Source organism: Tripterygium wilfordii, chromosome 10, assembly GCF_013401445.1.
Source record: "Tripterygium wilfordii isolate XIE 37 chromosome 10, ASM1340144v1, whole genome shotgun sequence".
Lineage (NCBI taxonomy): Eukaryota > Viridiplantae > Streptophyta > Magnoliopsida > Celastrales > Celastraceae > Tripterygium > Tripterygium wilfordii.
Window position 1 is genome coordinate 2,489,383 of NC_052241.1, and position 25,047 is coordinate 2,514,429.

At 35.5% G+C, this 25,047-nt stretch overlaps 4 protein-coding genes across 6 annotated transcripts; 1 reads left to right on the forward strand and 3 right to left on the reverse strand.

Moving 5' to 3' along the window:
• Positions 1–596: 596 nt before the first annotated feature.
• On the reverse strand, positions 597–5,328 carry LOC120007765 (growth hormone-regulated TBC protein 1-like). The gene is made up of 7 exons (XM_038858192.1): positions 4,190–5,328; positions 3,003–3,119; positions 2,042–2,220; positions 1,880–1,973; positions 1,696–1,773; positions 1,489–1,590; positions 597–1,109 (listed from the first exon to the last, which is right to left on the reverse strand). Exons 1-7 carry the CDS (start codon positions 4,679–4,681, stop codon positions 963–965), a joined length of 1,209 nt encoding a protein of 402 aa, XP_038714120.1. The 5' UTR covers positions 4,682–5,328; the 3' UTR covers positions 597–962.
• Positions 5,329–8,713: 3,385 nt separating this feature from the next.
• On the reverse strand, positions 8,714–9,598 carry LOC120008090 (glycine-rich cell wall structural protein-like). The gene is made up of 2 exons (XM_038858604.1): positions 9,443–9,598; positions 8,714–9,025 (listed from the first exon to the last, which is right to left on the reverse strand). Exons 1-2 carry the CDS (start codon positions 9,552–9,554, stop codon positions 8,715–8,717), a joined length of 423 nt encoding a protein of 140 aa, XP_038714532.1. The 5' UTR covers positions 9,555–9,598; the 3' UTR covers position 8,714.
• Positions 9,599–14,363: 4,765 nt separating this feature from the next.
• Positions 14,364–19,112, forward strand: LOC120007220 (protein-tyrosine-phosphatase IBR5-like). Its single transcript, XM_038857431.1, has 5 exons — positions 14,364–14,891; positions 16,443–16,542; positions 17,324–17,381; positions 17,677–17,783; positions 18,546–19,112. The coding sequence occupies exons 1-5, from the start codon at positions 14,655–14,657 to the stop codon at positions 18,854–18,856; spliced, it is 813 nt and encodes a 270-aa protein (XP_038713359.1). The 5' UTR covers positions 14,364–14,654; the 3' UTR covers positions 18,857–19,112.
• Positions 19,113–19,309: 197 nt separating this feature from the next.
• On the reverse strand, positions 19,310–23,877 carry LOC120007219. Of its 3 annotated transcripts, none has more exons than XM_038857428.1 (11): positions 23,726–23,877; positions 22,947–23,195; positions 22,547–22,756; positions 21,758–21,838; positions 21,581–21,667; positions 21,393–21,488; positions 21,232–21,285; positions 20,243–21,159; positions 19,974–20,022; positions 19,849–19,888; positions 19,310–19,589 (listed from the first exon to the last, which is right to left on the reverse strand). In XM_038857428.1, the coding sequence occupies exons 2-11, from the start codon at positions 23,187–23,189 to the stop codon at positions 19,438–19,440; spliced, it is 1,929 nt and encodes a 642-aa protein (XP_038713356.1). In that variant the 5' UTR covers positions 23,190–23,195; positions 23,726–23,877; the 3' UTR covers positions 19,310–19,437. The 3 variants fall into 3 exon arrangements, with proteins under 3 accessions (XP_038713356.1, XP_038713357.1, XP_038713358.1); XM_038857429.1 differs by having other exon boundaries at positions 22,947–23,192; positions 23,743–23,875; XM_038857430.1 differs by having other exon boundaries at positions 19,375–19,589; positions 23,743–23,865.
• Positions 23,878–25,047: the final 1,170 nt, after the last annotated feature.

Here is a 25,047-nt window from a genome sequence, read left to right on the forward strand (position 1 = left end):
AAGTCCCATGGGCCATGGAAGCTTAATAGATAGGGGTGGCAAAACTCTATCTATGGATCATCATCATCATCCGAGCTTTTATGCCAAAAGTTTGTGGTCGACTACACGAGTCTATGAGAACATTATTAGAAATCCACAACCACAACACATGTATTTGTTTTTTCCATTCATTTTTATCATGGATCATATATTTATCTACTTCTATTAAATCCAAACATATAAATTTTTTATTCGATTTAAAACCGGATCCGAGTCCAAACATTGAAATCCGCGTGAGATGACATTAAAGTGGGAAACCAGAGTAACCAAGGGATGAAACAGTCTCATGAGAATCTGAATGAGTTGATGCAGTACCCAAGTACATTAGGCACAAAATTTTAAATTTTGATTGTCATTACTGGTAATTAGAGCTCCCGAATATAACATGTATTGATATGAGACTAAGAAAACAAGCCGATTAGCAAAATTCACACGTAAACACATCTTATAATATGAAATTATAAAAACAAATAAAAAATGTCGCAAACCAAAGAACAATACCGCAAACCAAAGATCGATGCGAGGTTACGCCTCTGGCCTTACAACAATTAATTGTCTGCCTATAAACGTGCTCGCAGTTCTTGCAATTTCGCCTCCCAAAAATACTCGATCTACAAACCCGCGACAGAATCACCAATGAAGTACGGCGAACCAGGAGATGAAGGCGGGGGTGTGAATTGATAAAACAGTTTTGGATAACATCTCACTTGAGGGGGCAAAGAGAATCCATTGCTGCCCTGAATTGACATATAACATAATATGCAGTAAGGGTTCAAAATTTGCATTTACCACCTACAACATCATATAAACCAACACTCTTAGATTGGTCCTTGAAGAGAGAAGGCAGGAACTTGATATATTTCTCCAGAAGGGCAACAGGCCACCTGCTAGGATGTTTGATAATTTACAGTTTGATCAACTTGTTACATTAATGTCATTTTATCATCCATTTTGAGCGAATTTAGTCGTCTCAATCTCTGATCAAGCTCCGCCATGACTGCTGGTTCTTGTTTTTTCCTTTGCTTTGATATCGTGGTAGTAGTCATCGAACCGATCTTATCAAAAGCCACCTGCAAAATTTATGTGGAAAAGCTCTTCATACCTCAGTGACTAAGTTGTTTGACTCTCAAAACCCAGAATCAACTAATTCAGTAGGTTGACATCATTAACCAGGCGAGGCGCCAAGAAGGCGAGCATTCATTCAAGCATCAAACATGTAAAACAACAGGCACCTGCTCCTTAAAGACATACTTGGTTAAACCCATTGAGAGCCATAACTAAGATGGGATATATGCAAAGCTAGGGCCACATCACAAGGGTTCACCCTCGACCGGGGTTCCCTAGATACATACACTACTTTTTATCCATTTTACCACATGAAAGTCAGGGTGAATCCAGAAGATATTAGTGAAATAAAGGTGAAAAGTGATGAGTAAGAAAGTGTCTTACCGTCAACAATTCATCGGGATCAAAGAGGTGATGAGTGGTCCTCTGTATTATGTTAATTACATCACCAACCTGGTGAGTTAGAAGCAACTCTTCTTCCTTCATCTGCAATTGCAAATGGCCATGTAAGAATTTCGCCAAAAAAACTAAATCAACTTGATTCAACACAACCAAAGCACAAGAATCACGAAGTGGCAAAAACAATAGCACCTTAAATATAGCCAAAGCTACGTGGAATAAAACCTTCGCCCCTTCAAAGAAAAGAACATCCCACACCCGCAAAGTTGTCTGGAGAACAAGCCCAACAGAAGGAATGGTTTTTCATCATAAAGCAAACATAAATATACTCAGTTCAGAGATAGACCGAGTAAGAGAGAGTCCACATTGTTCTGACCTCAGAAGGCAAGCTCTTAGAGAAGAGACACAAGAACCACTCAGTGCAAACAAGGGAGACATCAAACTCTAGTTCTTCCAGATGCGCAGCTATCCTGCATTTTTCCTTTTCTGATTTTAATATGTAACCACAACAGAGATAAGTCACCACAGAGAAAATTACCTCGGGCATTTCTTAGCTAGCAAGTCCTTGAAAACCCTTTGTTCAACATGGCATCCTGACAAGTTAGTTGTGTAACAATCATTAACCAAGACATTTTCAAGTAAGACAGATAGCATCCAGAAAGCGTCTTCCTCCGTTTTCATCACAAGCAACAAAAGTGCTGCAACATAATTTAACCCCTGCACCAACAATAGTTTACATTAAAATTCAAGATACAATGATTCACAATAAAATAGATATCTGCGATTGAAAGACAACCCATGAATTGTTTATAATTAGTTGGTGGCTAGTACTCTTAGCACAGAACATGTTATACTACATACAGTTGCTTCAAATTAAATAGGAGATGGAGAGTCGATGTCAAAGCAATGAAGCAGAAACAGGCTGCTTAAGCACATTTTTAAAATAAAATTAACAAAAATGCAATCGAAACAATTTATCAAATGGCAGAAAAGGTTCATGCTTCATACCATGGTCACGTAATATGCGTGCATGCAGCTTGTTGATGGGATAGAGTCTAATGCATATGAATAAAAACTAGAGATAAATTTAATTTTAACCTAAAATTAAAACACAAAAAGAAAAGGTCATAAGAATATATTAGATCTAAAACCATTATTGGAGAAATTGGGAAGGATCACAACATTCCATATTTAGGTGTTACAACTGATGTATTAAAATCTAGAAGAAAAATATTGATTGCACATATAATTACAGACAGGAACCACTAGTTATCAAGAAGAATTCAATTTGCATATTCACAGGCACACAACTGATGCGCACAACACAAAACACAACCCACACAAAAACACATATAAGAAGAAGTAGTAGTAGGGTTAAATGAAAGCCAATAATGACAGTCAGAGTCGGTAATTGATCGTTGGCATGTGTGATGTGTCTCTATTATATCATATATACGCAGAACAAAAGGCTTCCCACATGTAGGAAACCATGAATCCACCTGACAGTAGCCAACATCAGAATCTCGAAAAGAGTAGCCAACAAGAACACGTCGAAGTGTAGCATGACCCTCTGGAGTGTCCAACCATGGATGACCAGGAAATGTTCGTGGCAGGTCCTGTAAGCACGTATATACGGAAGAAGCAGAACTCAGGAAAACATTGTAAAAGTAAATTTAAAAAAAAAAAAAAACACTCTTGTAAAGCAAAGTTTGTTCAGAACAGAAACATAGTAGCACACATGTTGACACATCACGTACAAAACAACTGTAGAATGGCCTACTGATAAAAACTTTTAATTTACAAAAATTCAAAACCCCATCATCACACTTCTTTAATCACAAGGATCACATCACTGGCTGAATGATAACAAGCACTGGATAAGCTGTTTTGGAATCATATCAAGCTTAAAAATTGTAATTCTTAAAAACTTAAGGATTTTAATGGATCTTCTTCAGCACTATTCAATGGCTCAATATCAGCACTATTCAATGGCTCAATAATCAGATGCTTGCTATGCCTAATATGCTTTATGATTAACTGACTAAATCTAGACCTGTCTCTAGACTTGTCCTTAAAACCTGTTGTGTATTTAACTTATATGCTTGACTTTTAATCTGTCCAAATGCTTCCCAGCATAATCTATTACTCCCTCGTATGATTATTTATCATGACTAATGCCTGTTCAAGACATGAAGCTTAAAATAAGCTTACAAGCTGTCCAAATTTCAGGACTTTATGAATACACTATGACAGTAGCTAATGTAGGATTTTGCTAACCTGGCACAAGCTGATTAGTTTCAAGTGACATGTCAAGTAGGAGCCTTGAGTATCCAATCCAATTGTGGTTGAACCACTTTAAACTCGTTTGTAATCAAACATACAAGGGGAATTTCCCAGTATTTGAGCAGAGATTGTAACAAACCCACGCAATCAGACTAGTTTTGGTTCAATGGCACTAAACAAAAATCACCAAACTAAGGCCCAAATCATCACACATTAGCAAAATCCGCGCAAAAGTGTTTCTGGTTGGTGTGCCAACCATCTTCGCAGATTGACCTCCATATGAACCTCGACATTGCACATACTTATTTGTCATAGTAAGCTAATACTCCATAAATCAAATACCAACTCATCCAACAAAAGCCACAACCAACACAAGCAATCCAAAGCAAAGAAAAGCACTCACCTGATCAATTTGCTTTGTAGCCGGCGTTACCTTCCCTTCCACCGCCTTTGTCAAATCGTTATAATAGCTATCCGGCACCGTAGACTTTTTCTTGGCAGCACCTGAAAGCGAGAACCAAACTTTAGGCCTCAATACAGGCGGTATCCCCTTCCTGATCAGCCTCTTCAATGTGATGGCATTTGCCAGAGCTGACAACTTTAAGGATGATTTCAATGCAATTCCTTCAGATATCGAAGAAATCCGCGGCTCAAGGTACCAATTAGCGCCTTTGCTTGCCTCTAGAGCCCACCAAACGCGACCCTGTTCCCTCACCTTCTCTCTTATCTCATTTAACACATTAACATCATCCACATTACCCTCCACAGTAAACCCATAAAGGTCTTGGAATTTGACTGTGATATTGGCCCTCCTCGCATGGATGCTAGGCCTCAAGATTGGGATTTGAGACTGGAATTCCAAGGCAAGGTCTCGCTTGCTTAGAGTGCCATACATTTTTGAGGTAGATCCAACAGAGATAGAGATTGATGGCTTGTTTAAAGGGAAAAAAAGAAAGGCTTTCTTTTGTCAAACGGTGAAAGAATAAAATACAGAGACCATGAAACGGTCAATTTTGAAGCCTTTGGAGCTCAAGATTGAATGATCTTGAAATGGGTATTTTAGGATTTCATAAAGAAAGAAATTATCCCAAAAAACTCACATTGGCAAAGAAATAGAAGCTCCTTTGTGCAACAGAATATAAAGAAATTGAGTTTGAATCTGCAACGCGAGGTCAGGAAGTTGAAAATATTAGAGTAAGAATCGAAAAAACAAAACCCAGAACAGATCTTCCTTTCAATACAAACTCAGAAAAAAGATAGAAGAAACCGTTGATTGAGATGGGTTTTGCTTTCACAAAAAAGATGAGATCTTTCAAAGAGAAGGGTTTTTGTATCCGATTTAAGGGGCTTATGCGAGCTTGGAATTATAGGACGTAGACAACGTATAAATAGGTGTCTGAGGAAGCCATGGATATGGAAGATGAAGATGAAGATGAAGATGGTGATGATATAAAAAGGGTCCTCAACAGGACGATTTTGCAAGATTTTTTTTAGGATTGATTTTTAAAAAAAATATCAAATCAAAGACAATAATTCTTCTCTCTTTTTCTGTTGTCATGAATAATTGATTAAACGATCTAGAGTTGACACAGAGGGCTAAGAAAAAGAGACGTTGCTAATTTTTTAGGGAGAGAGTATTGACAGCGTTTTAGGTTAGGTTAAAAATGCACAAAATCTTAAGAACTCGGAATGACTAAAATGCCCTTTTAAAGATGTTTTTGTTTTTTTTTTTTTTTTTTATGGTATATTTACTCCATAGATATATTTTCTATTGGCGATTTTTTTTTCATGCAATTTATCAAAACAACTTATTTTCTGTTGATTCGAAGAACAATTATTTATTTATTTGGAGACCTGTCAACATATATAGGTAAATCCAATTTTTTACCATCAACAATGCGTATTCTTGAAATAAAACATTTCGTAATATGCAAAGTTATGTGAGCTCGATCTCGCATTATTGAGATGGGTGACCTTTTGAGAAGACAAAGCTGTGCGGGCTTGATGTACGCACGAAAATCAAAAAACTCAAAGCGGACAATATTGTTGATGTGTATTCAACTGAAAATTCTTTTAAGACCCAAATTTTATTCTCTATGCAAAGTGTAAACACTGTATAATTTAAAATTGTATTTAGGGATAGTGGGATGATTCAAATAGGGACGATATATTTTATTTCTTTTTGGAATCAAGAGCCTGAGATTATTTAGGTCATTTTTCAAAAGATTATGACGTGTCCTCGTATGGAAAGAGCGGCCAATGACATATAGGTAAAATGAATATTTTGGATGCTCATAATGTTACAATTAAATAGATTTAGAATAAATTGTCATTTTTTACTTTTAAACAAAATTATATGATATATGAAATCAAATGGGGTATTTCATTTGCGAATAATGACAGAATTCGAGGTTATTATATATAAATATTCAATATTTTTATTTTTATAGTTTTATGTAAAGACAACCTTATTAATTATTAATACAATATATTTAAGATGTTATGTGTGTCTGAAAAACATATTTGTTACTGGTATTTTTTTTTAAAAAAAAATTACGTGCAAGTTTGTCTTAAGACTAAAACGAAGACAAGCAGGCTGACACGTGTGGATCTGCCGGTCGCATCTCAATAAAAAAAAATCTAAACATATGGATGTGGTTCGTTTTGTCTTAGATTATGGGCCGGCCTTACATTGTTACATGAACACAAGAGTGGCCGGTTCACTTGTTAAGTTGTTTTGCTAATTAAGGTTTTGCTTTTGTTTTATTTGGTGTCGTTAATGGAGCAATTGAGATTGGATCATATGTTAATGACTCTTCGGAGGGAAGAACAATAATAATAAAAAAAATAATTAGGGTTGACCAAGCCTTAACACTTCCACTGCATGATAGTAAACCAAATTTAAATTACAATCCGACCGGACAACTCAAAGGAGCTCATTCATTCAAAATGACAAAATTAGCATGATCATTGTTTATGAGTATTGTCCTACTAATCAATGCGCAAGCCACCAATTAAATCTTTAATCAAACTTTGTATGATGATGAAGACCGGCCGAGGGTTCTATTCTACAATAGAAGTCCTTGTAGTTTTAATCACAAATGTCTAATTAATATAGTGAATGCATGTGATTAAAACTGCATGAGAAACTGCTATGACCTCTATTGTAGGTCTTAATTAGGGGTGACAAAACTATATCTGGTTCGGAAAATCAAATTTGTTCGATCCAGATTAAACAAAGTTTTGACAGAAGTTATATGTCCGAAGTTCGGATCGAAACATACAATTTTTGTTTTATATAAAGTCGACTTTGGGTCTAAACACATAAATCTTGTTTGATTTAATTGTCTGTACCTTAACCCGAATCGAGTTAGGGTCCAATTATGTAAATATTTCAAAATACATGATGTTGTCCTACCGAAACCGATTTTTTTTGCCACCGCTGGTTTAAACCCACTGAACAATAACACCAAGGTGAAGAAGTGGGGTCAGAAATTGAGAGAAAAGATAGCTTGGCGTCCAATCAACGATGGGAGTTTGGATTTTTAAAAAGGTTGCTTGGGCTTACCAAGTACTCTACTATTATATGGTTTCACGTGGTGCCACCACCAACTTGTTTGCTTCCTTTTTCTACCAAGACTCGGCCCATATACACGTGCCTCAGTAAGAGCGCTAGCTAGCCACCTGGGCAATCACGCTCACATGAAACTTGTTTTTTGCACCTCTCGTATTGGGGATATATCCAGTATTGTCATAGTGTATTTGGATCGAGTATATGTAAACATTTATGTACACTTGCTTATCAAAAAAAAAAAAAAAAACGATTTATGTATACTTATTCATGGGATGGGCTTATGGATGTTATGTACTTTCTATTTATGGGCCTGTTGGTTGCCGCTACCATTGGCATTGTTATATTAATTCTTCCTAAAAGGCCAAATTCTAGCCCCAACAATAGGCTTTTGGTTGGGTTAATGCTATTCATTGTATACCCGGCTCATAAACTCAATGGCCCCTTTTCGGCCTTTTCCAAAATCTAATGGGCTTATCGTTTCTAGGCACTATATATATATATATTGATATCGACACATATGAGATCGTCAAATGATCAGGAGTTGTTTTATTCAGTTCCATTCCTTCTTGTTGTTGTTGGATATCTTGTTTGTACACATCTTTTCGTTTTTTCTCGAGCCTATAGTGAGTTACAGACAGAGCTCAAAAAAGTTAAATTTTTGATGATTCCGTCATACAGTTTTCCCAATGAGCTTATCGTTTCTAGACACTGGAAAATCGAAATCAAAAGAAAATAACCCTAAATCTCAAAAGAGAAAAAATACAGATACTCCACTTAAAGATGCTAGAGACATCCGACTTATCATTTTTTTAAAAAAATTTTTACAAATGTAAATATAAATATTTTAGTAATTTTCTTTTTTAGATAAATTTAATAAACTATATATTTAAAATTTTAAGCTCCTACAAGACTAATTTAGAAAGAAACTAAACCAACCTAATTTTTCACATCTCTGTATATTTTGAATCGAAAAGAGTGATGAAACAATCAAAATGTCAAAACAATAACTTCATTTTGTGTGGGCAGTCCACCAGAAGGCCCAGAACCCCTCAATTGAATTAGTTAAGACATATACTCGATTTAGTGATAACCAAGCTCCAATCCCCACCTTGATAATGTGGTCTTATCAAGAAATAATTGAGCGAATTTAGAAACGTACGGATCTTGTACTTAATAGCGACATCAAACACGAAAAGCATATGCAAATCTAATACATAATAACATATATATATATATATATATATATATATCCACTGATTTTTATTTATTCATGCTTACGATAGGGCACGCAGTAGTACAAGTACAGGTCGCTCTACACAACACGTAGACATGGTCGATGATTTATTTTGTGTGTTTAGGGAGTGGCCTGAGCTTTCTCGCCAGCATAAGAGCAGCAATAGTCACAGTAACCTCCTCTATGATACCCACCACGAGCACAGCAACCGTAGGGGCACTGTCCTCTTGGATAACCTCCACGCCCGCCTCCTGGGTTTCCTCCGCGTCCTCCACCTGGGTAACCTCCACGCCCGCCTCCTGGGTTTCCTCCTCGTCCTCCACCTGGATATCCTCCCCGTCCTCCACCTGGATATCCTCCCCGTCCTCCACCTCCACGTCCGCCTCCAGGATACCTTCCATATTGGTCTAGCTCGTTTGTCTCGGCATCCACTACACATATGAATTAAATACTCAGTGTGTTACCTAGTCATGTTTAATCAGACTTCCAAGATATTTCTTTTGATGAGCCCATTAGATTCCACCCCAATAGTAAATCCGCAGATCACATGCAATATTGATAAATGACATGGGTCAATAAAATCTTAGGCGGAAGCCTAGTATGGAAATAACATCAAATTACACCATAGTAGGGATGTTAGACGAATATGCGATCTCCCACGCATATGTGTTAATAGTTAACTTAACTATCTAAACAAGCTGATTTTTTGTTTAGACTTCCAAGATACCTTAATTGTCAAAGGCATATTTTAACTAAATATGTACAAATTGTAATAATAAAACATGCATTGTGCGATTAAAATTGTTGAAAATTATTGTAGCCAAAATAAATAAACCAAAGAAGCTTACATTGCTCTTTGTCGGAGGAAGTCTCAGCAAGATCTTTGGCTGCCACCTCTGAAGAGATGAGCAGAAAAACAGCCAATAGAAGACCCAAGAGAAGGAAAGTCTTAGAAGCCATAGTTGCTTATGGTATAAGAAAGAATACTGGAAGGAGAGAAGGAATGAGAAAACCTGTGTGACCATAACCTCTATTTATAGGCAAATAAAAGGGTGTATATGTAACTAAGCTATAGATATATATATCTAGAGATATTGTACACGTACATGTGACCTCGCAATGTAGTTTTTTTTTTTATATATTATTATACGTTCTTATATATGATATGGGAATTCATACTCATTATTCTGTGGGCATGTACTAAGTAGACCCATAACCTGCGCAATAACCTGTATACCAGGTACGCCAGGCAAGCATATAATTTTCTATGTACATGTTGGGTAAGAATCGAACCTACAATCTTATAAAACAAAATGCTCCTTGCTAACCAATTGGGCTTCGAAGTTGAGAAGACTCTGCAACGAAAATGATGAAAATCCCAACAGTTGATATCCCAGTTATTTGAACTAGTGAGTTGGGCTCACAACATCTAAGTGAATTAGAGGAATACACATGTCTCATATGATACACATGAAATTCTAAACATATAACTTAGTAATTGGGATAACTGGAGTATCAATTATTACTGAAATCCCTATCATAATTACTATACCGTCCAAGGTAGTTGGGTGTTGAGAAATGTCAACGGTAGAGTGCTTTCTTTTTCGAGAGGATTTTTGTTGAAGTCTTATCAAAATATTAATCACATTCCCACTTCATCAGTGTGTCGGAATAAGAGATAAATATGCATAGAAATTAAGAAAAATACACAAAATTGTAACTTTTGATCGAGTAGGTAGCTAGTTTTGGTTAAAGTGGCCAAGAGCCATTCATTCTTCATACATTGTAGTGTAAGAAACACAGCTGTTGTGAATTTAATACGGGGGATGGAAGGGGATCCCACTAAAGTTATGGCAAATATCAAGTGAGATATAACTCTTGGGTATGAGTCATGGCCTGACTCATCAGTAAGTACCTAGAAAGAAAAGCTCGTTAGTCGATGCAATAAATGAACTCTAGGACAGAGATGAAAGATGCTCGAACTCGAGATTTTTATAAAATACCATACACATGAGTGTTATTTGAGTTATTCATGATTCTCTTGAATAAGAGAATTAATAGCAACTTCGTTCCATATATGGGCTATAAAGTAACCACTTCGAGTATAATTACATATTATTAAACAAATATATATATGAGCAAGAAATTAAAACCCCCTATAGAAGAGGCCAAACAAGAAAGGGATTGTACGTAAGATGAACATGTGATGTGGGTCGGATCGATGTGATCCACAAGTTGAAAGAAAGAGAGTATTCATTCATGATCTTTGTTTTATTTGTGAGTTATCTTAGATGTGTTGAGATCTTTGTTTTATGATTTTGTGACTGTTTGGCAAACACCTCAAATAAGCTAGCTTATAAGTTAGCCTAAAAACTCTAATAAATTCTAAAAAATAAGCTCCAAATTAAAACTTATTTTAGAGTTTATGTTTGTTTGTTTTTTTTCCTTCTCTTTTTTCCTTTTTTTTTTATTAAGATAACATTATATATGATATATTAATTAATTTTTTGTTATATATTACTTTCTTCCTCATTATCTTTCTACCAAGCAATCTAGTAATCTTGTTTTCTTTTTCAGCCATAAGATTTATGCTAGATATGCTTATATATCTAACTATATATCTACTGAACCAACTATGTTTTAAATGTATATACATGCATGAACTTTGATTTAGTTTATATCTTAGATGTCTACATACTTGGAGTTCTGGTTTCCTTCATAAGGGCATTCCATGCTTATCCAGACAAAAATGGTGACAGGCACACAGTTAATGTTTCTTCATTTCTTGTTGGTCGCCTTCAATGGTTCAAAGGGTACCCATTTTGTCAACTTCACTTCTTCTTGAAAATATGTATAGAAACGATACACTTATTAGTTAGTAGTCAACTCATTAATGTTTTGCTGCTCGTTTAGTTCAGTTTGTTGGTACAAAAATTAATGCTAAAGTGTCAACCACGGATATTCATGACTTAAATTTGAACCAACACATAGATAGTATTAATGTACTACTTGTGCAATATATAATTATATATCTTCAATTCAACTTGGTGGGTCATACGTATTTAACCCCAAAGATTCGTATATATCTTACAACCATTCTCTCTCTTTGGCCTCTTTCACCTATTTTTTTTTCTGCCTATTTGGCAGAGCATTTTCTACAGCATTTCTGCTAAGTGAAATGCTGTCGATTGATGCTTTGTCAAACAACACAGCATAAGTAACAGTGATAGCGGATCCTCTAGCATAAAAAAAACTCCACATTGGAGTTTTTTTGATGTTAACTCTCAACATATTTTTTTTTCAATTTTTTTTATTATGGATCCCACAATCATCATTATATCTTTTTCATTATTTAATACATTTAATGTAAATTATATTTTTTCAGTTAAATTATATATTTTTTTAATAATGTGGGGCCATGCTCAACTCTTATTAATTAATATTTGTTATTAATATAAATATTACAATAATAAAGTCACAATAATATAGAAAAAATATTTTACAATATAATTATGTTAAATTTACAATATAAATATTTTAACAGTTTTAATACTATAAAAATATTTTAACAGTTTCAATACTTAAAATAAAAAATATTAAAATTTTATTAATTAATAATTAAAAATATTTGTTAATTAATACTTAAAATTAATTTTAATAAGAATTAGATTTATTAGTTTTAATTTAATATAAAAATAAAAAACTAATTTATAATACTTTAATTAAACAACATTTCCGCTAACATCAACTTTTAATTCGTCAAACAATTCACAGTATTTCACAGTTTTAAGCTCAACATTTTTTTATAACATTTTCGTTAATATTGAAAATCAATCTTTTCGCTTTATCAAACGGAGCCTTAGAACTACTTTTTTAACAGTTTTAATACTATAAAAATATTTTAACAGTTTTAATACTTAAAATAAAAAATATTAAAATTTTATTAATTAATAATTAAAAATACTTGTTATTAATACTTAAACTTAATTTTAATGAGAATTAGATTTATTAAATTTAATTTAATATAAAAATAAAAAATTAATTTATAATACTTTAATTCAACAATATTTCCACTAACATCAACTTTTAATTCACCAAATAATTTATAGCATATTCTATAATTTTAAACTTTGTATTTTTTTTTATAATATTTTCATTAATATTGAAAATCAATATTTTCACTTTATCAAACGGAGCCTTGGATTATAATGTTAGATTATAAGCTGTATCTCATATCCAAACAAACGTATGAAGAGAGGAGGTATATCGTCGTCACACATGACGCAAAATGGTAGCATTATCATCCAAACTCATTTAGTGATGTGGGGTATACTAACTACAAAAAGTCCATGCATGCAATAATTATTACAAAAGTAAAATCTTACGACTTTTAGTGGTTTTGTTTCTTGTCAACGATCTGAAATATTAAGATGAACGCACATAATTTCATATGAATCATATGTATCTATCTCAATATTTATTATAGTTCAGAAAAAAAAAACATTAAGATACTTAAGATTTTCGGAAAAAATTATTTATTTAAATTTATGAAAACAAAAAAATCTCTGTGTATATTTCTCTGCAACAAAGGACGACTTGCATGTGCAACTTCCATGGCGACCAATACTCTTCTTTTATTAGTTTAGTTCATCCCCTACCACTCTCTCAGCCTGTACATCAGATCATAAAACACCATTACTCCTTCAATCTGCTCTCACGCCCGAGGATGAGGATGTACAATTCAGTGATGGAAAGATGTTTCAGTGATGGGTTTGGGGGCTCCGTAATTTTCTAAAGTCAATAATTCACGTATGTAGAAAAATTCGGATAAATTTTTAAAAATAAAAATATTGTGTGGTGTAACACACCTTCCAAATCAATCGTTAGATTCAAATTCCATCCTCAAAAGGCAAGAGGACTAGAGGAGACGTGTTCTTGAAGCATTCGATGCGTGTTGGCATATGATGATATGAGGTTGACAATTTTATGGGACCTCTCTAGAATGCCTGATCATTTTTGAAGATTCTTGTAAACGGGCCTGGAAGATGTACCATAAAATGGGCCTTACGGAGGGCTTTTAGCCCACTAGAAATCTAAATGTCCGTAGCTACAAGTCTACCAGATGAGGGCGCAATTCGTATGGGCCTAACAAATCTAGTCAAGCCCGGCCCTAACGTCAAAATTATCAACGGAACTGAATATTTCTCCACGAATTCTGACTAAAATATCCAAATTAGAAATTCTTTTAGTTTATTTATAGGTATATCTGGAGTCTAAATCGCTGATAGGTTAAAAATAAATATTTTCTGTTTATTTGATGATCATGATTTTTTTTTGGGGTAAAGTAGCAAGCCGACGTCTGAGATGGTGCCACGTTGGCCGTTTGTACAATCTAGAAGGATCCTAATTAACGTGGCGTGATGACATTATCACTATGGGATGTAAATTAAGTTTCTGTGTGGCAGCCCATACGGGATCGGGAAGTTTGATGAACTGTCCTAATTTAGTATTAGGATTAGGGGCGTTTAGAGAATAGGAGATAACATGATTTAATGTGTGTGACATATGAGTATTTCAAAAAAAAAAGATTAGAAGTGTTTACGATCAATTTTTTTATATATAAATTTAAATGATTAATTGATCAATTATTCATGATTTGATCGGTTTTTTAATTTTCTATCAATAGATCGGTTTGAATCGGCTCAATTTGACACGGTTTTTTTGGAACCTAATTAAGATATGCTCATATGCTATGTTCATAATTAAGAAACAAGAGATTAGAGAAGCAGCATACCCCAAATAATCATTATAAACGAAATCCCTAATCAGAAAAAAAAAAAAAGCAGTATCTTGATCGAAACAGGAAACTTCGGCGCGACTGCGATTCTGCACTCTGGCGGAAGCCCAATTCAAATCCTTGCAAGTTCTCTTAGAATCCTAATATATCGAGGCTCTGTGTTACGTTTCTCGATCTGGTTCGCTGTTATTTTGTGGATTGGAAGGCGTTTGATTATCTTAATATAGGCTGCGATTAAGGCTGTGCCGACAGCGTTTCAGGCCATGAGGAAGAGGGAGAGAGAGAACCCATGTGGGGTTTGTGGGCACTATCACAAGTATGAAGAAGGAGAGGTTTGTGGGATTTGTGGGCACCGAGCTCCGCAATCATCGGAGACACCGTCTTTGCATATAAGCGCCTTTCCAACAGAGATCCTGCCGGACTTCTTATATCTGGGGAGTTACGATAACGCTTCGCGGTCTGAGCTTCTCAAGACTCAGGGAATTTCACGCGTTCTTAATGTGAGTTGCTTTCTTCTGATCATATAATTGTATGTATGATGCTGGGATGGTCGTCGTTTATTTAATTTTTTCATTGCCGAATGTATAATTAGCTGGTTCAATTTGATTTTCTGAGAAATTCGGTATTGAAATATATGTTAATAATGATTCATTTCAAAATCGATTGTTTTCAGCGATCTAGTATACTGTTCGCAATAGTTTATGGCTTTTTTGTTTGTTTGTATTGCTTCATCTTTCTTTATGTGTTCAGTTACATCAAGAGGTTCTTATTTAAAGATTAAAGGAGTGCAAGGGCTTTCTGAGACCTGACTTTAGTATTATGTGTATTTATGAGAATTTCAAGATGAGTTGTAGGAACTCAATGTAGTGAAGGCCCAAAACCAGATGTTTAGTGAGAGAAGTTGACTGGTATGCTTTCAATGAGGACCTAACAATTGGTTGGCTAACACGGCTTGATGAAGGCATGTATGCTTGTGGGTTGACAGAAAGTAGGGCCAAGTAGAAGTGTAGAACTGAATGGCCAATTTGCAAAATTGAGTTCAAAAATTTTTGGTTATAAGAGTTTTGTTGGAGTTTCTAACTGTGAGTATTGGTTGGAGAATCAGTGCTTATACTGGTAGGTGAAATACATACGGAAAGTTTTTATTTCACATAGCATGCGGAATTTGGTGAACAAATATTTTAGGTTTATTAGTGCTTATAATCCAGCAAATTGATTTCTAACACACACAAGCTTCTAGTTGATTTTCGGTATGGGTGCATTTGAAGAGAAGGTTTTGAATAAAATGTATGTAACTCTACAGTGTAAAGGAAGTCGACACATGGTCAAAATTGATGTCACATGTCATTTGCTAAATTGCTAAAAGTTGAGTATTATGCACCATATCTCTCTTGGAAGAATGGAGGGGCTTGCTTTTATAAATTGGCTTGTCACGTTTATGCAGCATATCTTTCCCCTTATTTTATGTTTTTCCTAATTTGCATTTTTGTTTTTTGTGAAGTATAAACTTGAGGCCTTTTAATGTTTTGATTGAGGCCTATTGAATTAGGGAGTAAAATCCTAATGGAGAATACCATGAAATCCTCTATGATTCAAAATAGGCTTTACTCATAATGGAAAAATGTATATATTTTTTCAACAAACCTCACCCTCAATTCGTTTGCTTCAGTTTGGAAATCTACAACTCTTTGCACATACTATCTGTTCTAGCCACTTAGCTTCTGCTGTTTTGCAATTTTTAAATTTAAGCATGGTAAAAAAATATATTTTTTCTTGTGTCAAAAAGGAAATTGGTTCCCATTATACCTTTAACACAGTTGCGCATAGAAAGAAATGTATACCCTTATCAGTTTCTTTTCTCTCTTAGTTGAGGAGCGTCTTTTCTTCCTTTTTAATTATCATGCTATCTTTTACTTCAATATTGGATTTGTGTGCTGGCATAATTTGGCATGCAGTTCTTATTTTCTGATTCATATGAAACAGTGATTTAGTTTGTTTAGATTTATTGGAGTTCTGGTCTTTTGTAGAATACTTAATCTTTTGTTATGCAGACTGTACCTGCATGTCAAAATCTCTACAAGAATTCATTTACCTATCACTGCCTCAAAGACGACCAAGCTTTACCATTTGATGACGCAATTCAGTTTTTAGGTTTGTTTCTCTTTTAGCGAAATATTTTGAATGCATCATTTTCATTTTCCATTTGCCTCAAACACATGGATTCATTTTCTGGTCGCTACATAATTTAGGTCACCCAATTCATGTACTTTAAATCAAATGCTACTTGAGTTGGTGTACAACTGTACATTGTCCATTATATTCTAGTTGTGCTTAAATCACTATAAATGTAGGAGATGTGGCTATTCGTAGATATCTCATGTTGGCAGGAGATTGGGGCTTCCTTTTGTGTTGGAACATGATATCGACATGTAGGCATTGACATCATGTTTTGGGGTGGTTAACTCTTGCTGTTTGATTTGCTTCATTTGTGGTCTTGTTTGTTTTTTTTCTAATATATGCTTTGCCAATAATATGGAGCCAAATGATGAGTGGGAGGAGTTTCTTGAAGTCCAGTAATTTCAATTAGCATCAATTCTAGCCAAATGTCTTCTTGCCATGTTTAACTAGTAGTCAGTTGTCGCCATTCAAAAAAACTGGTAGTCAGTTGTCTTCAATGAATAACATATAACTTCTTGGTTGCACAATGTCTGCTTAATAAGTTTTCTCTTGATAAATGTCCCGTGACTTTCTTTTTAGATAATTGCTAGTTGGGTTGTTGAATTTGATCAATTGTATTGGAGTAGTAGAGATGGCTTTGCGTTGGAGTAGTGGAGGTCTTCTCCATAATTAACATATGATGTTTACATATTTGCAACTTGCGAGCTATTTTATTTTGCTGTAAAGTGTGATTCAAACAGTGATTCTCTTTCAGAGCAATGTGCGAGAGACAAAGCTCGTGTTCTTGTGCACTGCATGTCAGGAAAAAATAGGTTAGCATATTACCACAATAATTTTTTTTTCTTCTTGTTTCCTTTTTCTATTTACTTGGGGGTGGGGTAGAAATGGTTGTTAAAGCGGGCAGACAACATTTGCGCTTGGGATTGCTCATTGACAACAGGGTTCTCGGATTAGACCGCCTAGTATTATGCTTTAAGTTGGAACCAAGTGAGACTTTTGCTCGCTATTTCTTTCGAAGTGTTGCTACTGGGCCTTGGGCAACTATTGACACATTGTATTCTCTATGAATATTGTTGCATGAACAATATAATTCTGTTGTTTCTGTAGGTCGCCAGCTATTGTAATAGCTTATCTGATGAAGTGTAAAGGATGGAAGCTTGCACAAAGTTACCAGTGGGTGAAAGAGCGAAGACCATCAGTTGACATAACTCAGGGTAAGCACATTTTATACACAGATCTGTTGGTGCAAATGTACAAGTGCTTGATCGAACATTTACTTAGTAAACGGAGCATAATGAAAAATGTTGTAGGGAAATTGGCTTGTTTAGGAAAATCCGCTAGTGAGCTTCTACGTTTATATATGATTATTAGAAGCAATGCTGAGTTGCTGACACTGGAAAAAGGTTTGATCAACCCGACCTGCCTGAACGAAATTTTGATACTTGGTTTATGTAGACGTGTTAAATCTCAGAACTTCCACCCAGACACTTAGAATTTCCCTCACCAAATTTTCTTTAAATGTTGGTGCTGTTCTGATCCTTCTATGAGGTGCTGCTAGTTATATGCTTCTTTGTTGGAAGAAAACTAACAAGTTTCACCTGTAACAACTTCAATCTCCATTTTGTGGGGCCAAAATAGGTTAGGAACATGACCATTGAAAACTTGAGGCCGAGCTGTTTTTGCTTTGAAGTAATCATTTTAACTGCCACTTCTGGTTATTTAGTCGTAAAATGTGAGGTTGGGATAATCATCAGATCCTAAAGTGATTATGATGACTGTATGTAACTTTTGGGTGTCAATCTCAGAAATGACAAAATTCAACCAACATGTCTGAGGGGATACCATCGTGGGTCTGACTGTTAGTTTTGGTATTAGGATCATGTTTTTCATCCATGATGATTTATTGTTATGGATGCTCATTTACTTCTTTTGAGCACAAATAATTTATCTTTTATTTTTCTCCTTGTGCATTGTAGCGATCTACCAACAATTACAGGACTATGAGCAGAGGATATTTGGTTCAATTGTTGGTGGCAACTCTTTCCCCCCAGTCTTTACCCCTGCAGGTTTGCCATCCTTCAACTTTGGGTTTCCAAAGGTGAACGATCCTATTCATGTCCCTGCTTTCAGTAGTAGCACTTCCTCCATCTTCTCCCATCCTCCCGTGGATGTTAGTCCGCAGGAGTTTACATTTGGAGCTGGTCAAACTCAAAATAACGTCTCTGGCAGCCCTTTCAATGCAAACCTGAACTCCAATGGTAGTGATATTGCAATGGACAGTTCTTAATCCCCTTGACTCCTTATATCAAACGGCTACCGGGGCTTGAGTTCTATACTTTGGTTGTAAAGTTGGCTGGAAGCGCTTGAAGTCTTATCAGTGTTGGATCTAGAAACTATCTGCCCAACTTAATCATTGATGTTTTTGGCCTTTGCAGTTACCTCCATTAATACAAGTACCTCCCTTTATTTGTGTCTTGTTTTGTGATTTTATGAATATCCCAGACTACTACTACTATCCTTGTAGTCTTGTGCTCTCTTGTCTACCCTTGGAGTCTTGTCTAATTGTTTTTTCATATCAAGTAAAAATAGTGTTGTTATAGGGAAGGTCCTGATTTAAGACCAAAACTATTCTTAAGGTGAAAACATACAAATGAGATATTGTATACTGTTTACAATACTTTATTTTGTACATTTATTAAACTTTTTAAGACAATTACTTACAAGAGATGATAGAAAGAAATGCAGCAACATCAAACCTAGATCCTGTAGGTATTTCATCAAGTTTAAACATAATGCACTTTCTCCTAAAGAGACATCATTTCCTCCAGGAGTTTGTGTTCAACCTTGTTTCTCCTATAAATACAATGACTAACAAGCAATGCAGGCTTCAACCAGAGACTTCGCGAGCCAAAATAACCCAGGGTCGTTCCGCTTTAGCACCAAATATGTTTCTGCCTTCCCAAATTCATCGGATATAACATCTTCACCAAAACCGATCAAAAACATGATTTCCATGGCAGCTATAATCAGGAGTACCAGACAAAGAAACTGTTGTCAGATGATATTCTGAATAAAAGTAGAGCAAACACATACACTAATAGATTCTAAATTAAAAACACAAACATAAAAGACTCATATTTCCTAAACTTTTTAGCTTCATGCATGTTTCCTAAACTCCATAGCAGGCAGCAGGAGATCAAACAAGACCAACCCGAAGATATCCATTAATAATCTTATAATTAACAAGCACATTTCACTAGGAAGGAAAAAAACCCTAACCTTTATGTTTTGCGACATCTCTTTGGATGATTGAATTGGCCTGCATAAAAATTCCATGAGTAATCAAGAATCACACTTTAGACAGGAAAGACTTTAAAAACATCTCAAACGGAGAGAGGGGATACCTTCCGCAGTCTCTTGAATTTCATCTCATCAGGGTGTTCAATCACATTCCTGTTGTCATATGGAAATAATTTCAGCCATTATCAGTGAAGGCATCAAAATCAATAAATGGTTATAAATTGAAAGGTTGCATATAGAAAGTCTTAAATCATTGCTGTACTATGGTGTAATGAAGCAGGATTTTGTCTAATGCATCTTATTGATGTTCTTAAGCATAGGACGGAGGGAAGATTTTTTTCCCCTAAAAATTCAGCAAGTCAGATAAGCCCACCTAATTATCTTGTATAGAGTCTGTAGGGCAGAGGTTGCCTCCATGGGACGAAGTTCAGCTTGCAGCGTCTCAATGGCCTTCTGTAGACGACCACATAAAACAGTAACAGGGTCGAGTATCCTGCTTAATTCTTGATCATCTGGATCTGGCTCATCAATTTGCATACGGGATTTTACTTGCTGGGGCACCAAATGATTATCATCCGGAAAAGACTCTGCCTGCAAAACTCCATTTGCTTGAGATCCAGGACCAATTTCTTTGTAACCATTATTTAACTGGATGTGACCTTCTGCAGTTTCCATCTGAGAATCATTCTTACTAGGTGTTGTGGTGATGCCATGAACCAGGTTTATTTGGTTTGCTTGAAAGGAATACGGCCCGGGTTCATCAATGATTCTACTTGACCGCATTCCGCTTTCTGGAACTTCTATTGTCTGAGCATGATGAGAATCAGATGAAGCCACAACACCATACCTCAAAAGATTGTCAGTTTCCAAGATTTGAGCATCTTGAGAATCATCAGGATCAGGCTCAAACTTGTTTCCAGTTCCAATATGGTCATCAGGATCTGGCTCAAGATCATTTTTCTGTTGAACTTCTATTGAACTCTTGACGTCTAGAACCATGTGATCTGGTTTATCACCCGCGTTGAGTCCAGAATCATCAGGATCAGGTTCTTTATGTATTTCAGATTCTCCGAAACTGTTCCCAGAAGCATTTGCTAAACGACGAAGAGCAGCAACAACAGATGAATCCCTGGCACTTGCCAGCCGTTCTGACGTGCCCCCAAGCTTCTGAACAAAGCTTTTATGGTCTTCAAAATGGAAGTCGTCTTCATAATGTTCTGAAAGCTGCCTTCCACTCAAGGTGTGGCCCCTCGATTTAGTCCAATCTAAGCTGAAAGCTTCTTGATTCAGCTGCACAGAAAATGTCTCAAATCAAAAGAGACAACTCAATTAACAATATTGCGTGTACACAAACCAGCTTACCTGCTTATCTAGAGCATAGAAGTTCGCATCGTGTTCAGAATATACCATGTGAGCCTGCATAACAAGAGATACACAAATTTCCTCAATATATCATTTTCTATAATAAACAAATATCACATAATCATGTGCGAAAATGGCAGAATTTTCAAATTATAGTTTACAAGCTCATGCAGAAGAGTTTTTTTGATGCTCTCATATTTCCTAAAGCCCTTAAGGTCATCCGTTCGAAGACGAAGAGAAATCTCCTCCCCATGATTCTGCAACAGCAAAAAAGAGTTAACAAGTAGGGAAAAAATGATAAAGAATTTGTGATATAACATATATTTTCTTATGCTTGAGCACATATTACCTTGTTAAACCCTAGAATGCATTTTGGGCTAACACCCACATAACCAACTGGGGCCATCTCAGTCATAATTCCAACACGCCAGCGATGCTTTAGAAAAAAAATATCAGGAAGTCATTTATAAGATATGGCGAGCTATCGATATAATACTGTAAATGAAAGGAAATGCATGCTAAATACCTTATTCATGATAGCAACTACTCCAGGATCTGCAGCAAGCATATGCATTCTTTTCAAGGCCTCTGAAGCTGGAGGGTTCAACTGTATAGAGAATTTAACTATGATAATTCATAACGTGTTCAAAAGGACTTGATAATTCACCACTATGTGCAAAATCCAATAATTTTGGTACAGTGCACAAATGTAATCCGATGCATTTTGTCTATGTGTCATCAGGTCAGAGAGATCAGAATCCAATTTTACCAGCCTTCTAACACCCACTAAACTTAGAAATCGAACAAAAGAGCTAATGTAATGAAACAAATACAATAATTGACAGTTCGCATCAGCAAAAATCCAAGTTAATCTTCAACCACTTATCAAATGTATCTCATTCACGGAACCAGCTAACTGTTAAATCAAGCATATCTTTTGATCAATAGTTTTATCAACAGTAGATTCTTCTGTTTCACTAAATATCAAGAAACACAGAACTTGTTATTGAGAAGGATTTGAAGCCGAAAAAATAATATGTACACAACAAAAGCAGATCCATCAATGCTTAGTATAGGACACATTATGTGTCTGATTTCAACTAATAAATCTTCTTATAACTCTATGGGCCCAACAAAATTTCAACTAAAGCAGTAACCAGAAGTTTCTACAGCAAGTTCAATGCACTAATTCCTCGCTGTTTCTTATCTAAGTGCGCCATATTAACATTGATAGGAAATTTTTTATGTAAGTGCACCATATTAATTATTAACATTAGTATGAATTTTTTTACTTTCATAACAACGTCAAAAGTACCTCAACGCCAGGAAGTTCAAGTGTGCGAAAGTCACAAAAAATATAAGATCCTTGGGGTAGTTTCAAGAGACCACTTGGCCTTCCCGAAATTCGCTGTCTCATTCTCTTTTCCTCTTCATCAAATCCAGCTATTCTCAAGTTTGCCTTTGCATCTTCTAGAAGTTTATCAACCTCATTTTCAGACACCCCCATCATTCTGATAGATGTCCCCTGAAATTGAAGTCACAGACAACAAGAGAGACATTAGCATACCAGCTAGTGGCATAAATTTCAGCATGTTTCACAAGTTGGAATACTTCATTATTAACATTCCATCCACATTTCAGGCGATAGAGATAATTTATTATGAAAGAAATTAACAATCAACATCTGTCAACACCATTGAAATTTGAAATGATACCTCGGTGATGGAAGCTTCATGTAGAATTAAAGAAGAGTGTTCCTCAGAGAAAGGATAAAACAATTTTGAGCTTTTTATGGATTTTTGAGGGATAATGAGCCGCAGTGTATCAGTCTTGACAGCAGTCAATCTCTGCAGCTCATCGCCAAGGTCCTTAAGAGAAGCATCGCTGTTAATATCAACAACATACTTGTTTCCCCTCCATAAAACCGAGAAATTGACCATGTCTATTGGGTTCTCCATGTGCTGCTGCACAAGAAGAATCAGAGTATGAGAACAGCATCAAGCATTTCCAGACATTAAAAAGAATCAACAACAGCTTCTAAACTTAAAAATAGCATTTAAAAAAACCAGTGAAATGCCTAAACCCAAATTTCAAACAATATCTTGGATAATTGAGGATAAATTAAAGAAAAAGACAATCCATAAAATGTGTTGAACAATTAAATTCCGAACAGATGGGAAAAAATTGGGATCACAAAAGACAGATTAAGCTCAAATTTCTCTCCCTTGAATGCAAGAAGCCTCTAGGGTAAAGAAATCAATCAAATAGTTAAATCAATGAAACTTCCTCGAGTTATCAAAAGCTTTCAAATTCATAACCTAAACATTAAATTCCAACTCCAAGAGCATTCATCTGTACCTCGAAATTCAAATCAAATCAATAACAAGCAATTCTACTAAATCTCAAAAATCGGAGCATGAAACTCTTTGATTAAAGAAAGAACAAACAATTACGCGACCGTAATCAATCGGAGACGGAATTAAACATCTCACATCCACAAAAAACCTCAACCTTGAAAACTCTGAAATTCAAGAAATTTACTTCAATCTGAAGGTAGACTTTGCCCGATGTGAATGTCGACAAGAAAATGGAAAAATAACGTTTGGTTATATATGGGTGGTAGGCGCATGTAAATTACGTAGGTGATGGCGTAACCATAATTGGCAGATGGAGAAATCTAGAATTTTGAATTCTGTCTTCTTGTTTTTTTTGGTATATTGATAATTTACAAGGAAAAGAAAGAACAAAAACAATAAAATGAATTCAGGAAGAAAAGAGAGAGAGAGAATAAAAGGGCCCCCGTTTTGGGTTAAGCCCAAAATTGTGGTCCGGAGGAACGATTTTGGGTCTCGGCCCATTTGTCCAAAACATAAGCCCAAACATTACTTTGAGTCTGACTCCTGTTTGGCAACACAACCAAATGAATCCTTTTTCTGGTTTACTATTAAGCTAGTAGCTACATTTACGAAAATAGACATATAAGGTATTGTACACTTTGAACCTGGTCCCTATGGATTTATTTCAGGATAGATTCTGTCTCTGCTATGACCTCTTTGAGTCTGGATCATGCCTCTACAATAAAAGGTTTTGACCCAATCACTAGAGGTATTGTCCATACTTTTTGGATTCAAGATCCGTATAGTTTTGTCTTTCTAAAGGACATTCCAAGAGCTATCATGTTCGATCATATTTATAAATTACATTGCTTTGCTTTCACCAAACAATGTGAGATTTAACAGACTTTGATTAGCAAACCTTGTAGAAGCATAAGAACTAATTTATTCTTAATACCAAACCATTCAACAAAAACTAATGATACAAATCCAACAATGGCAGGATTAGAGAAGAAACAAAAGCAAATATGTTGAGAATTAAGAGATGAGGGGGGTATAGTGGGTTCTCTAAGGCTCCATCAGTGTCCCATTACAATCATCTCCGGCTCCAGAATTTCATCATCATCATCATCTCTTGAGGGCTCTGGTGAAGGCACTACAAAGGGTTTTGTACTGAAAGAAATCTTGTTCGCAACTTTATATGTATCATCAACATCATCATCTAAATCTTCCTGCTCCGAACCATGTTCGTCTTCCCTGCAGCGCTGGTGGTCGTCAGGATATGCACCGCCCCCACATTCTGCGTCGCTGGCTTTGATCAACAATGAGAGAACAACTAGTACTGTCATAAGGGAAAAGAGAAGCATTCCTCTTGATGTAGCCATTGTTTGTGGAATTTTGATGGCTCTTCGTTTTGTGTATATGGTAATGTGTTGATAAGGCCCAAGGGAGTTGGCAGGAGATGGGATTTAAAGAGAATGTG